The 13,849-nt window shown below is 37.2% G+C and overlaps 1 protein-coding gene and 1 pseudogene across 1 annotated transcript in view; one reads left to right on the top strand and one right to left on the bottom strand.

Moving 5' to 3' along the window:
• Positions 1-13,849, top strand: part of CDC40 (cell division cycle 40) — a 51,357-nt gene that overhangs the window by 20,722 nt on the left and 16,786 nt on the right. Inside the window, exons 4-9 of the mRNA XM_026511643.4 lie at positions 5,233-5,316; positions 6,999-7,138; positions 8,279-8,375; positions 9,717-9,856; positions 10,716-10,790; positions 13,262-13,307. Of these exons, the coding sequence (XP_026367428.2) occupies positions 5,233-5,316; positions 6,999-7,138; positions 8,279-8,375; positions 9,717-9,856; positions 10,716-10,790; positions 13,262-13,307 (582 nt within the window). The remainder of the gene's footprint in view (positions 1-5,232; positions 5,317-6,998; positions 7,139-8,278; positions 8,376-9,716; positions 9,857-10,715; positions 10,791-13,261; positions 13,308-13,849) is intronic.
• On the bottom strand, positions 516-2,617 carry LOC123001748 (AP-2 complex subunit beta-like; annotated as a pseudogene).

The raw sequence follows: 13,849 nt of genomic DNA, 5'->3' as shown, positions 1-13,849 counted from the left end.
TGTTCTATCATAAACATTTTTCAGTGTTAATTTATAATCTCAGTTTGTCATTTTTTAGAACTATGTAGTGTCTGTACCATAATTTACATAATTATTCTAATATTGGAAAGTTACTTTTTTTCTAATTTTTAGGGAGTGATGTAAACTGATTCACTATAAATTAGTTTAGAGTTTTAGTACAGATAGTCTTAGTTATTTATCACGATATATTCTTGGAAACTGGTTGTAAAAAGATTGTCGTATATTAAATCATATTTCACCATAACAAGGTTATAATTGACAGTGTGCCAAAAGCTAAGACTGTATACCTCTGAAATCACCTGGAAGGGTTGGACACTTCCAGTCCAAAAAAAAAAAAAATGGTTATCAATGCATTGTATGAATTACTTGTATAAGGGATCCCGTGTAAATATCAAGTATATATGCAGCACATAAAAATCAACTTTATTGCATCATGAGTTTGCTATATTCTAGCCTATAATGAAACAGACTTTTAAAGACTTTGTTTTAGACCTTAGAAAGAACTTAAGCAATAATTTAGATAGCTACGAGTACTTTAAAACAAAACAGAAAAGAAAAGGTTCAATTAAGTTTATCTGGTACCTATTTTTCTTCTTAAATTATCCTATAGTAAGAGTAGGCATTTAAAACTACTCAGTTGGCTTTAGACCTGGTTTCAAAAATGGGCCTGTTTTTTTTAATAGCCAGTGGTTTTTGCCTCTCCCTTTAGGGGGTGGTGGGCTAAGACAGAGATTGAACTATCCAGTGAGTTAAAGACATAAAAAATGAAAGCTAAAACTATCCAACAGATTGTGCCTTGGTGTTAGCACAGATCAGACTGGTCACTACCTTGCTGGGTGGCCTCAGTGTGTTTGGGTTCAGAGTCTACATGGTAATACAGTTTCTTCCAGGTAAGAGTTCTGGGCTTGCACCAATCATGGGGTGGCCAGGGGGCACCGGACCAGTCTATTCATTTTTCAGAATGCTGTCGTAGCCCTGATAGAGGTACTGAAAGACTTCAGGAGCTCTACACTTCAGTGATAGCATATAATTTGGGTTTCTTGGCTGGCTACATAGCTCAGCCAAAATCCAAATGCCATTAGTGAACTTCAGGGATTGGTACATCATGTCCTGCCCTTCCACATTCCTCTTGGCAATAGTATAAACATTGTTGTTTTACAATTTGTTGGAACAGTGTCAGCATTTAAGTGACATTCCTTAATCTGAAACTAGCTCATTTTATTGGGAATGCCCTTCCATGTTGCAAGGAAGACCAGGTGCTCCATTTTGCCATCTTTTACAGAACACACATTGAATGGGATAAGGCAGCTGAAGTAGAAGACATCAGTATTAGTTTTCACAGCTACCTGCGGTTTATGCAGAGGTTCTATCTTCATGACTGGGCCCAAAGTGTTGAGAGGCACGGAGACATCAATGCTCTGGTTTCGCATCAGTGGTGTACGGATGGCCAGAGGAGCACTCGGGATGACACCCAAAGCTATTCTCGTTAAACTGGATTGCAAAGTCTGTCGTGCTGGAGAGCTTTGTTGGTGAAGTTCATTTCCATATAGATGTGCCCTTGGCAGTGACTAAATGTTCCAGAAATCTCCAAGCCTTTAGCTTTTACTATAGGAGGCTAGACATCCACCAGGTGCCATGCCTATCCCCATGGAGAGTTCAAACAGGTCATTCAGACCACTGCTAACCACAGCAGGAGTAGGTGAAGGAGCAAAAGTTGCAGGCTCTGATGAGGGGATGATGAAGGATTGTCCCACCATACTATCTAGTCCTCCTCCCAAGAGATTTACTGCTCCCATCTGCATGGAAGACACCTGTGGCACATTGACTGGGGGGCCGAGGTCAAGGTTTAAAGTTTAAAAGTTCTCCTAGAAGGTCACCTTGAGAGGGGATAACCTGAGGCTGTTCCGGGTTGGTGGCAGTGGTGGTGCCCACAGGGCTGTCACCTGCATCAGTGCTCCCATGGTGTATTGGCAAGTGTTTGTGATGGATTCCATGACTTCCTTCCACAAAAGCATTGGGAGGCTAATGGTACACGCTCACAGCTGCTCTGAGCCTTCCGGTCGTCTCAGGGTTGTAATTAGACGCGCAGTCCAAGATGAAGACCTCACCCCATCCAGTGCACTCATTCAGGGCTGTCAGCAGCTTGTTAATGTTCTGTGGGTTCAGATCAAGTAGGTTGCTGCTTGGACGAGATTCACAGATTTCAGATAATGCATAACTGCATAAGCCCCCACCATTGGCTTTGAATCTGCTATGGGATTCCACAGAGAATCTAGAAATCCCTGATCTTCCACCGTTTGGGCATTGATATCTGGAGTTTTGCCACACAGACTGCTGCTGTTTTCCAAACATAGGGATCCTCATCCTTCAAGCACTTGCAGAGGGGTTCACAGAGATATTCTGTAATCTTGTCCACCTGGATGACCACCCCCCCCCCATGGTCCTGACGGCCCAGGCCCAAATTAGGGGATTGGGAGCTTCACTGTCCTTCACAAAGCTGTTGACAGCCATGATGGCCATGTCTGGCTGACTCGTGGCATAGTTCATCAAACAAGAGACACCCAAGCTGCTTTAATTCTAGACTGTTAGTTTACATCTGGAAAGAGAGAGCTGACATCCTTCCCCACAGTCATGGCAGCAATCACTTTCTAGACAGCTTCCTTCCTCTTTTCTTTCTTTTCATTGTTGAGTTCAGCCTTCAATTCAAAGATTTCGCCGTTTTTATTGACTGTGAAGTATTGGAGTCAGTCATGGTTTGGGATCTTTAATGTGCACTGGAGGCAAGGGTGGGGGTGGCGGCCGCAGCCAGAGAACATGGCCCAAGTGGTGTTGTAGTGGTTTCCTGCACATTACTGAATATAAATGTTTTCAGGGGTTTTGCTATATCTTGTCAAATTGCTTTCCAAAAGAATTCTCCCAACTTACATGCCCACCACCACGTGTTCAAGTCCTATTTCTCTTTTCCTAAGTTCTGTGTGATTGTTTTTCCTTTATTTATGTGATAACAAAAATACTCTCTTTAATTTGTTCCATTTGGACTACTAGTGAGGTTGAAGGTTTTTCGATATATTTGTGACCAGTCTTTGCAGATCATTTTTATCTTATTTACATATTGAGATATTAGTATTAATGATCTTAAGGATCTAATAATAAAATTGGTGTTATTAGAGACTCCTAACTCTAGGAAACAAATTGAGAATTGATGGGATGGGAAGGTGGGTGGGGAATGGGGTAACTGGGTGATGAGCATAAAGGAGGGCACGTGATGTGACGAGCAGTGGCTGTTAGATGCAACTGATGAATCACTAAATTCGATCACTCTGAAACTAGTACTACACTATATGTTAATTACATAGAATTTAAATAAAAAATTTTTTAAAATAGAGATATTTCAAATAAGACTACAAAGGAAGAAAGACATTAACTGTATTAAAAATATAAAAAGGAAAACAAAGATAGATGGGAATATTAGAACTAGAATGCAGACATAGTCACTTGAGACATAGGATAATATAGAAAACTAATTGGACTAAAATTTTGTAGTGTTAGAAGTATATCTTGCTCTGTCACTTGCTGCCTTCTAGTAGGGCATATAGCTAATATTTAGCTTCTCTTATTTGTAAAGGGGAAATATTATTATCCCTTAATTACCTGACGTGGGAGGCAATAGTAGTAGTAATGGTAATAATGACAGTGAAGATTTATTTTACCGTAGATGATGTGGAAAAGGAAGAGAGCATAAATTCCTGTGCTCAGAAACAAGACTATGGCCAAATAAGCTGGGGATTGGTGCTTACGTAGGTATCACAGGAAGTACCAGGGATCTGCCTTTCCTCTCTGCCTCCCACTCCATCCCTCCAAACATATAATGCAGTGGCATTTGTATAGACATAAATCTCTCTCAAGATAGAATTACATTCTGGATAAATTTTTCTGATTGAGATGGAGATTTTTAACATCAGATATGTTGGTCTAAATTTTATATGAGCCTTATAAAATCTCATTTAAAAAATCCTTTACAGAACACTGTTCTGTACATCAAAGAGACAAAAGATAAATAACTCATGGGATTTGGACCTGTGATTTCAGAGAGGTTATTCCAAAGCTGCTTTTCTGCCATCAGGCTCTCTCCTGTGGCTGAGGACATATTTTATTACTCAAAAAACTGTAAGCAATTGCATTAATAGCCAGGTGGTTGGTTCTTTTCTAGCATATCATGAGGGTGAGTTGAATACCTCTATCCTTAGCTTGTTTGAAAAGTGTGTTTGATGACAAATCTTTTTCTGTTCCCCAAAAGAAGTTCTCTTTAATCTTTAGCTGGAAAATTAAAGTGTCAACTTTATCTACTAGGATGGACCCCTTAAAAAAGTGGCTAGTACTTTTATATATTTTATGATTATTCACATGGGTCATAGACCATAAACTGTTTAATGACCTAGGCTCTTTTGTAAATTAGTGGTGATTACTAAAACTAATTTTACCAAACATATATCATGTTATAGCACCCCCACTTAAGGAAAATTGATTTGAGTTAACATAGATAGATTTTCTTTCCTGAAGTCCCCAAAGACCACTGAAGACTACATTTATATAGATAGTAGCTACATACTTTCATCACTTTTTGAAGGCGTGTATTCACATGCCAGTTGATATTCTCACTTTTCTTACCAAGGAAACATACATAATGATTTATGAAGTAAAAATGTATTATTTTAAAATTGAGAGGGAAGACTGTCTTTACAGAGAATAACATTTTCAAATAGCTAGATTTTATATAATTCTTCTTACTCTATTCTTTTTTAAATTATTTAATAGTTAATATAATTTGATAAGCTAAAGCCATGTATTTTCTATTACCAAAACCAAAAAGGAAATGCTTTCTAAACTTCCAAATGTGTGGTGTACATATATTTTTAAGATCTTAGAAATTAAAGACTAAAATTCAGAGAGACTGTTAATAATGTAATATCAATATGCTAGATTCATCCTATAAGATACTTCTTACTTGGCTGAAGTCCTTCATGTCCAGTCTGAGATTTGGGTTAATTGTTCTAAATAGGAATATAGCTCAGGAAAGAAAGATAGTCCTAAGTTAAAGCGACCATTTCAACATCTGGGAAGGAAAATGTGAGATGAGTATATCTGTATAGTGATAAAACGAATTATAAGTGGCAAAAATGGAGTCAGTAATAAGTACTTTTTTCCTTTCAGGTTATGCATTAGACCCTTCATTAGATAATCATCAAGTGTCTACTAAATATATTGGTTCAGTAGAAGAAGCTGAAAAAAATCAAGGTAATTTATTCAAATTTATCTGAAATATTTCATATCAAGTATATGTGTATATATACACACACACACTTATAATTACTGTCTTGCAAAATGACCTGAGACTGTAGTAAAAACTAGTATTTTATTAGATTGATTTTATTTTTAAGTTGAAACAAGCGAGTAATCTATTATAGAGCAATATGGTCGAGAACCATTACAGTTTAAAGCTCATTTTTGCCATTCATGAGGCATGCATCCTTGTAGGGAAGATGTTGGTACCTATTTATTCTGGGTTGTTATGAGTACTTGGCACAGTGCCAACCCTGTAGAAATCATTCAGTAAATTATAATTAATGCGTAGCAAATGTTTGCGGTTTATTTCTCAACACTAATGTCAAGCTACATTTTTACAGAGCAGAACAAGTTTTATTATACATTGTCTACAGAGATTGTCTTAGGGTTGCTTTGAAGGCTGAGTTTGAGTATGTTTTAGAATATGTATTTGTGCTCATATTCATTTTGTACTTATAACAAAGCGTCATACTCTACATGCTGACTTGTCACAAAGCTCATCATTGGAATCTTACCCGTAAGTTATGCTCATTAGAAAAAGAATACGCTGCTCGTATGAGGATACTTCTACTTAGTAGCTACAGACCTTATATCAACCAGCGACCTTCGGTGTACGAGCTACATTTTTATTCAGTAGAATTTCGACAAGCTTTTGTTGTAGCACACAACCTAACGGAAACGCATTTGAATTAATGTAGGTAAGCTTTTTTCTTTGAGTTAGACCTCTACACGCCAAATCTCTTATGTAGTTAGAGTCTCCGTTAATAGTTAAACTGTAATTATGACTCCCATAAAACTTTTTTTTCCAGTTTACTGGCTACACACAGCTTGCCACCTCCTACCGATCAACTCAGAATCTCAACTAGAAACATCCTCTTTCCTCTTTTCTTTTTAATCTAAGACTTATATTAGAGGTCCAATTTAGATTTAGATCACTTAGAAGAATACCAGATTCTTGTGAAACCTTGCTTAATTTATATTGTTAAATTGCAAGTGAATCAAAGTTATTAATTACTTACTGTAATTTAATCTAATTCAGTTTTTAAATGATACATTTTAATTTATTCTTGTCAGTCATTGGAGCATCTGACTCTTGATTTCGGCTCAGGTCACGATCTCAGGGTCATGAGATCAAGCCCCGTGTCGGATTCCATGCAGAGCGTGGAGCCTGTTGAAGATTCTCTCTCTCCCTCTCCCTCTCCCCCTCCCCACCACACACACTCTCTCTCTCTTAAAAAAAAGAAAGTAGCTTTATCGTTATTTAGCAATATTAAGTTGCTGGATTCCTTTCAAAAAGTGGTAAAATCCACTGATCCAGGTCCTTGATTCATTAAAAGGATTGTGTACCTTGTAGGATTACATAGCCAGGTCTTTTCTTTAAATATATTAGGACTTGCAAAATATTGCAGTAGGAGAAAGCTTCTCTTCCCAGAAGATTGAGTCTCTTTTTGTATGGTATGAGTTGGTGTACCTGGCAGATTCATATAGATTTCATTTTGTGTTCTTTAATAAATCTTTGGTCACTTGAACAATCAATTTTCTTTAACCATATAAAGTAAAAATTATTTATATGCTACTCTTTCTTTAGAAGATATCCATATTTGTGATCTCTATTATGTATTTTTTTAATGTAGGTTTAACCGTGTTTGAAACTGGTCAGAAAAAAATAGAAAAGAGGAAAAAGTTCAAAGAAAATGACGCATCTAATATTGATGGTTTTTTGGGACCGTGGGCAAAATATGTGGATGAAAAAGATGTAGCCAAACCCTCAGAAGTGAGTTTTGATGTTTTTCATTGCCAATTCAGGTAGATGCTGTGTTTCTGTGAAGGATATCTATATTAATAAACTTGAGATTCCTTAGAGAACCAAATGATTACTCATCAATATTTCTCTGCCATGGTTGATTGGGAAAATAGAGTAAGAGTTTCTAATTTTTCTTGTGAATATTTTCAATTTATCCTTTTCTGATTTATTTTCTTCTTTATTTTTAATTAAAATACAATATTGAACAATTTTTAATACAAATTAAAATTTAATAAAAATTGATAATGCTATTAAGTTATGGTGGTAGCTGGTTTTGATACCATATACTGAGATAGTAATCACAGAATCAACCTTTCTGTAATTTTAGAATTGATGGTGGGTTTTGTTTGTTTATTAACTTATTTAAAAATTTTAACAAATAATAATCTATTTTTAAAAAAATAATAATACCATGTAATGTTATAAAGTACAACCATAGAACCCTACCTGTCCTTCTCCATTTCCTAATCCCACTATCTGTGTAAGCCAGTGACTATCCTAGGTCTTAGAGATATAGCAGTGGAAAAGATCAAGAAAATCCTGTCCTCATGAAGCTTATATTCTAGCTGTATCTTTCATTCATGTATCTCAATCAAATACATATGCCACTTTTTATTTACATTAGACATCACTTGTTGACCTCTTTGTTATTATAGATAAAGACTTACTACTATCCCACCTTCCTTCCACTGCTCCTCCCATAAAAGTTGTGTCATAAATCTGTAGTCATTGCTTATATCCTTATGACTTAGTAAAAGCTATTTACTGGAGAACAACATTGTGTACAAAAATTGAGTTTCCTTTCCAATACTAGATTTTCTAACCACTTTGTCTTTTTGCTTAATTAGCATAATACAATACATTTGTTTCTAGGTGTTCCAGAAAGATGGGTTTTGAATAAAATAAGTTTAAAAGTATTAACTAGTACCCATTATGTGTTTAATGTCATTTTGTAATCTGTCAAAGAGTTGAGACTTGTATCCCAGGAGACATACTTACAGCTATTGCTTCACCCAAAATTGGACCTCATTATAAAGTATTTATAACCAGCTTTGGGCACAGTGGGGTTCTAAAACATCCATTTTAAAGTTCATTCCTTAATTTCCTTAGGAAGAACAAAAAGAATTGGATGAAATCACAGCAAAGAGGCAGAAAAAGGGCAAACAGGAAGAAGAGAAACCTGGGGAGGAGAAGACAATCTTACATGGTAATATATTTTTTATGCCTCTTCATTTTTATGATAAACTTTCAGATACTCACTCTGTTCTCTGTTCGTATACTATCAATTGCCCATACTAATCAGCTGCTGTACTTCCCTATATTAGGAATAATTGTATTTGACTATTTGCATCTCAAAGAAATTACAGCACACTCTTCCATATACTAATAAAGGAGAGAAAATAGCATGATTAATGATTGCCACAGATGATTCTTTCAAGTGCTAGTGAATTTTTAAAAATAGTAGATAAAGAAGAAATCTGAATTGTCATAATCTGTTCTTTCCTAAGAACAGACTCTTGCCCCATTTTATCCTTTTGTTTTTAACTCAAGTCAGATATTCTCCAGATAGCCACATAATTCATAACTATTACTAAATTAAACTTGAAAAGAAAAACTTTGTTTTTCATGTGAATAGACTGGAGATTAAGATTCTCATGCTAATTTTGATATGTGGAAGGAAAGCATATTCAGGAAATGTATTCTAAAATAAATTATAAATATTCTAGAATGTACCTGGTTCAGGTACCAAATATAACTAATAATTAGTTGCATTTGGAAAATTATGTAGTGATTATCAAACTGTAAAGAATAATTTAGTATCAATTTTTGATTATTCTAATGTTAGATCACATATCAAATATTTAGGTTTGATGAGGCCATATTTGGTTTCTTAAACTCAGTTTTGTCTTCAAGGACGCTATTTAATACTGTGGTGCTTGCAGCCATAATAAAAATAACAGCCAACATCCATCGAGGACTTCCTCTGTGCCAAACATGCTACTAAATGCTTTATATACACTATGTCATTTAAGTCCCACAAGTGACTTCACTGCAAACTTTGTGTTGAAAGTGGAAAAGAGAAGGGAAAAGGAACCTGGAAGGGCATAAAAGAGGAAGACGGAAAAAGGATAGTTGATATTTTTGTTTTAACTTCTTTTCTGTCCTGTTTTGCTTCTGGGTCTTTGCCAGTGACTCACAAGGCCCAAGTATTTTCTTGTCTTCCCTCGCTGTAATTATGCTGCAGTGAAGTCTTTTTTTATATATCATTAAAATGTGTAACTAAGTAAAAGAAGTATAGATGTTATTTAAAGGTCTGATATTCTCTGGGTATTTAGAAATTCCAAAACACTACCTCTAATTTAAATAACAGCAGGGATTTCAAGCAGCTAAATTTTAGCTGACTCTTGGTCTTAACTTCATCAGCATTATTACCCAAACCTTAATAAGGAACAATATCCCTATGAGAAAACCGTTATCATTTAAGGATATAGATTTTATGACTGTAGCTGGTATTTGTTCACTGCTTTCCTCTGTCTCGTTGTTTCAGTTAAAGAAATGTATGACTACCAAGGTAGATCCTATCTTCACATACCTCAGGATGTTGGTGTTAATCTGCGGTCCACTGTGCCACCTGAGAAGTGCTACCTCCCCAAAAAACAAATTCATGTGTGGTCGGGACATACAAAGGTAAGCAGATTGGTCACAGGGATTGGCCATGACATAACATTTCTTAATTCGGTGTCCTGTCGCCTTAGGGTAGCCCAAGCCTTTCCCCACAAATTCCTGCCACAATCTGCTTTTTCTGGGACACCACATCCATGAATAATGGGTTGGTAGTAGCACCAAAACCTCAGTAATCTTGCCTAAGCTCTTGGGATTATCGTGCTTAAGAGAAGATTAGCTGGTTTCTGGTTGATAAACTCTGGTCATATTGAAACTAATGTAGAGACAAGATACTTGAAACTTTTGATGTTGATATTCCTTGTCATCTGCACTATTCCAACTGATCATTCCCAGCTCTTGGCAAAGAGCAAAGGAACTGAGTAAAAGGAAGAAGAGAGAGAGCATTAGCAACTTGATTGAGCAAGTATTCCCTTGGGTGAGAAAGTCAGTATTAAAGTTTAAAAAACAAATCTTCGAAAGCTTCGTGTCAATAAGGGCTGTTCTTGGAATACTAATGAAGGCTGTGCTCAGGCATGATTTTTGGGATGAAGAAAAATAGTACATTAAGTTGCTTAAAAATACACTGTCCTGGGGCGCCTGGGTGGCACAGCGGTTAAGCGTCTGCCTTTGGCTCAGGGCGTGATCCTGGCGTTCTGGGATCGAGCCCCACATCAGGCTCCTCTGCTGGGAGCTTGCTTCTTCCTCTCTCACTCCCCCTGCTTGTGTTCCCTCTCTCGCTGGCTGTCTCTATCTCTGTCAACTAAATAAATAAAATCTTTAAAAAATAAAAAATAAAAAATAAAATAAAAATACACTGTCCTTACGTTTCATTTCAGGTGATAGTTGAATGTTTCTGATTGATAACTGTAACACCTTTTTCTAGGGCGTCAGTGCCGTCAGATTATTCCCTCTCTCTGGCCATTTATTGCTGTCTTGTTCCATGGACTGTAAAATTAAGGTGAGTCTTCAGTAACAGTAGGAATGCTGCAGAGCTAGTGCTTTGGTGAAGTCTCTTTGGTTAATTATAAATAAATTTGGGTTTGTTAGGCAATTAGAGGCTAAAAATTTTCTCTTAGGCCCCATGAATGCAGCCATTTATGAACTCCTTCCAAACATGTTGATTAAAATATGGCTCTGTGGTCCAATTGGCGAGGCTCTTTTGTAAGCTTAGATAACTGATTAGAATATAATCAATCACTCTGGTTTAGATACATAAATATTTAACCACTAATAATGCATTTTTTTAGAGGTTTTGGATGTGTAACTGAGTTCATTTGTTCCTCAGAACCGTAGGAGGTAGAGAGGACACGCGATAGAAATCCCATTGTAGAAAATAGATAATGCAATTCATCCTTTTTCTTATAAATGCAAGTAGATACCAAGTAGCAGAAATGCTCCCAGCCTCTTCTCTCAGCTTTTATAGTCTTAGGAAGCTCCACTTTAAGCTAAATTTCAGCTGTAGAGTATGTGGGGGAGAAAACTCAGTTGCCACTGCATGTCAGCTTGAACATGGGGAAAGCCTTTTAAAAAATCTTAAATCTGAGGGGTGCCTGGGTGGCTCAGTCGTTAAGCGTCTGCCTTCGGCTCAGGGCGTGATCCCAGAGTCCTGGGATCGAGCCCCACATCAGGCTCCTCCTCTGGGAGCCTGCTCTTCCTCTCCCACTCCCCCTGCTTGTGTTCCCTCTCTCGCTGGCTGTCTCTCTCTGTCAAATAAATAAATAAAATCTTAAAAAAAAAAATCTTAAATCTGAAAGAATAGTTATCTTTTTTTGTGTCTTCTGTGTCTAAATTGTTATGATGGTCAAGAAATATCAACTCTGTAATACTCTTGAGGCTTGGAAAGTTGAGTCATTAACATTTTACTCTTTGTAAACAGTTCATGAATATGAACAATATATGAAGGTAGCTTTTCTTGATGAGAACAGCCATTTAGGCATTTATCTCTACTCAATAGCTTAAAGTCACAGGCTAACAGTTTGGAGTAAAAAACCTTTGTTTCCTTTAACTTTGACTTCATACAAGCTATGTTTGTTGAGATTAAGGTCTTTTGACCAATTAAAAAAGCATAGAGTTCAATTTTGTTCATATCCGTAAACATTTATTAGGTACCTATTGTGTGCAAGGGGCTGAGACTAAAAATTTATCAAGGCCCTGTCCCTGCCCTCATGGTAATTATTTCATTATGATATAAATGATGTTATAGAGTCAGGCGGAAGGTGTTCTGGTTTCTAAGAGGAGCATCCTTCAGCAGGAAGGTAACCAAGTAAAGTGGTGGTGAGGGAAGGGAGCGTAGGTAGTAGAGTATGTCTGAAATGAGTGAATAGAATGGATAGGCATGGCGTGTGCTGAACACTGCAAGTTTGTGGTTGCTGGAGTCTCGAATCAGAGAGATACAGCATAGCAGCAGTCCTCACCAAAGGATCAGGTGCTAGAGGTCCTTGCCTGGTATGCTGTGGGAACTGAGACTTTATCCTGTTGGCACTGGGTGGCCAGGAAGTGCGGTCTCTTTTAGAACACTAGTAACATTATTGAGGATTAGATTTGAGGCAGGCAAGAATAAAGGTAATTTTAGGGACGCCTGGTTTGACTCAGTCGGTTAAGCGTCTGCCTTCAGCTCAGGTCATGATCTCAGGGTCCTGGGAACCAGTCTCACATCGGGGTCCTTGCTCAGTGGGGAGCCTGCTTCTCCCTCTACCTGCCGCTCCCCTTGCTTGTGCTCTCACTGTCTTTCTCTCTCTCTCTGACCAATAAAATCTTTAAGAAGGAAGGAAGGGAGGGAGGGAGGCGGGGTGGGAGGAAAGAAAAAGAGAAAGAAAGAAAAAGAGAAGGAAGGAAGGAAGGAAGGAAGGAAGGAAGGAAGGAAGGAGTTTTGAAGCTATTGTATTAATTCACTTTAGGTGCGATGAGAATCATTAGCCTGTTACATTTTAGTCTAGATCATTATTTTCATATAGCTTCTATAATATTTTGTTACTTCAGAAAGCTCAAAAAAAATCTTCAGTACCAAAATGTTATAAACATAGCAGCTTTAATAACATTTAGTTCTTCTGAAAGTAGCTCATAATATTACATAAGCAGAAACTTTTCATCATAGAAAATATATAAAATATAGAAAAAAAGAAGAAAGTGAAAATCACTTGTATTAGCTCCATCTAAGTTCTCTTGATATTTTGGTGTATCTTTCAGTATCAGATTTCAAATGTGTGTGTGTGTGTGTGTGTGTGTGTGTGTGTATGTAATCTAAGTGGTACAACACAGACTAGCAGCACCAAGCATCATGTTTGTTGATGTATGATGCCTTGGTTAAATCCCCAGTACCCACAGATATGCACACACATAGCTGGCGTATGGTTGTTGTTCTTGATTGAAACTTGTCGCTTTATCAAAGTCTTGTATTCAATTTAATATTTCTATGTGTTTTTTCCCCAGCTATGGGAGGTTTACGGAGACAGACGCTGCCTGCGAACATTTATTGGTAATACTTCTTTTCTCTCCGTCTATAAATCTATTTGGGAAGACTTTTAAACTAAGATAACATCATTAACAGTAATATTACTACACTGATAAGGAAAGTCTTCAAAGACTCGAACTGAGTCTTGAAGAGGAAGTTCTCCCAAAAGGGAACCCGGAAGAGAGAGCAGCAAAAGCAAAAGTGGTTTGAGAAAGCAGGCTGCTTTGGGACCGCCAAGTATATTTCAGAATTGCTAGGGAGGGGATATGATGAGAGAGGACAAGAGGAAAAAGCAGTATAACCAGGGGCAGAGCATGAAGGACCTTATGTGCCATCAATAAGGAGTGTAGGATCCATTAAACAGCTCTTGTAGAAATTAACTCGATCAGATTTGAAGTTTACGGAGATCACAGTGGCAGTATGGAAGATGCTCTGGTAGGGCAGGCCTGTAGGCAGGGAAATGAATGACAGGGTTATTTCATCGGTCTGGATTAGACATGATGAGAGCCTGGACTAAAGCAGCAGATAGAGAGGAAAGGAACAATCAAGAGTTAAAATCAGGGGCG

The sequence above is a fragment of the Ursus arctos genome, unplaced genomic scaffold (assembly GCF_023065955.2).
Source record: "Ursus arctos isolate Adak ecotype North America unplaced genomic scaffold, UrsArc2.0 scaffold_13, whole genome shotgun sequence".
In the NCBI taxonomy this organism is placed as follows: Eukaryota; Metazoa; Chordata; class Mammalia; order Carnivora; family Ursidae; genus Ursus; species Ursus arctos.
Note: the sequence above shows the minus strand (reverse complement) of the source record. Positions and strands in the feature narration are given on the sequence as shown.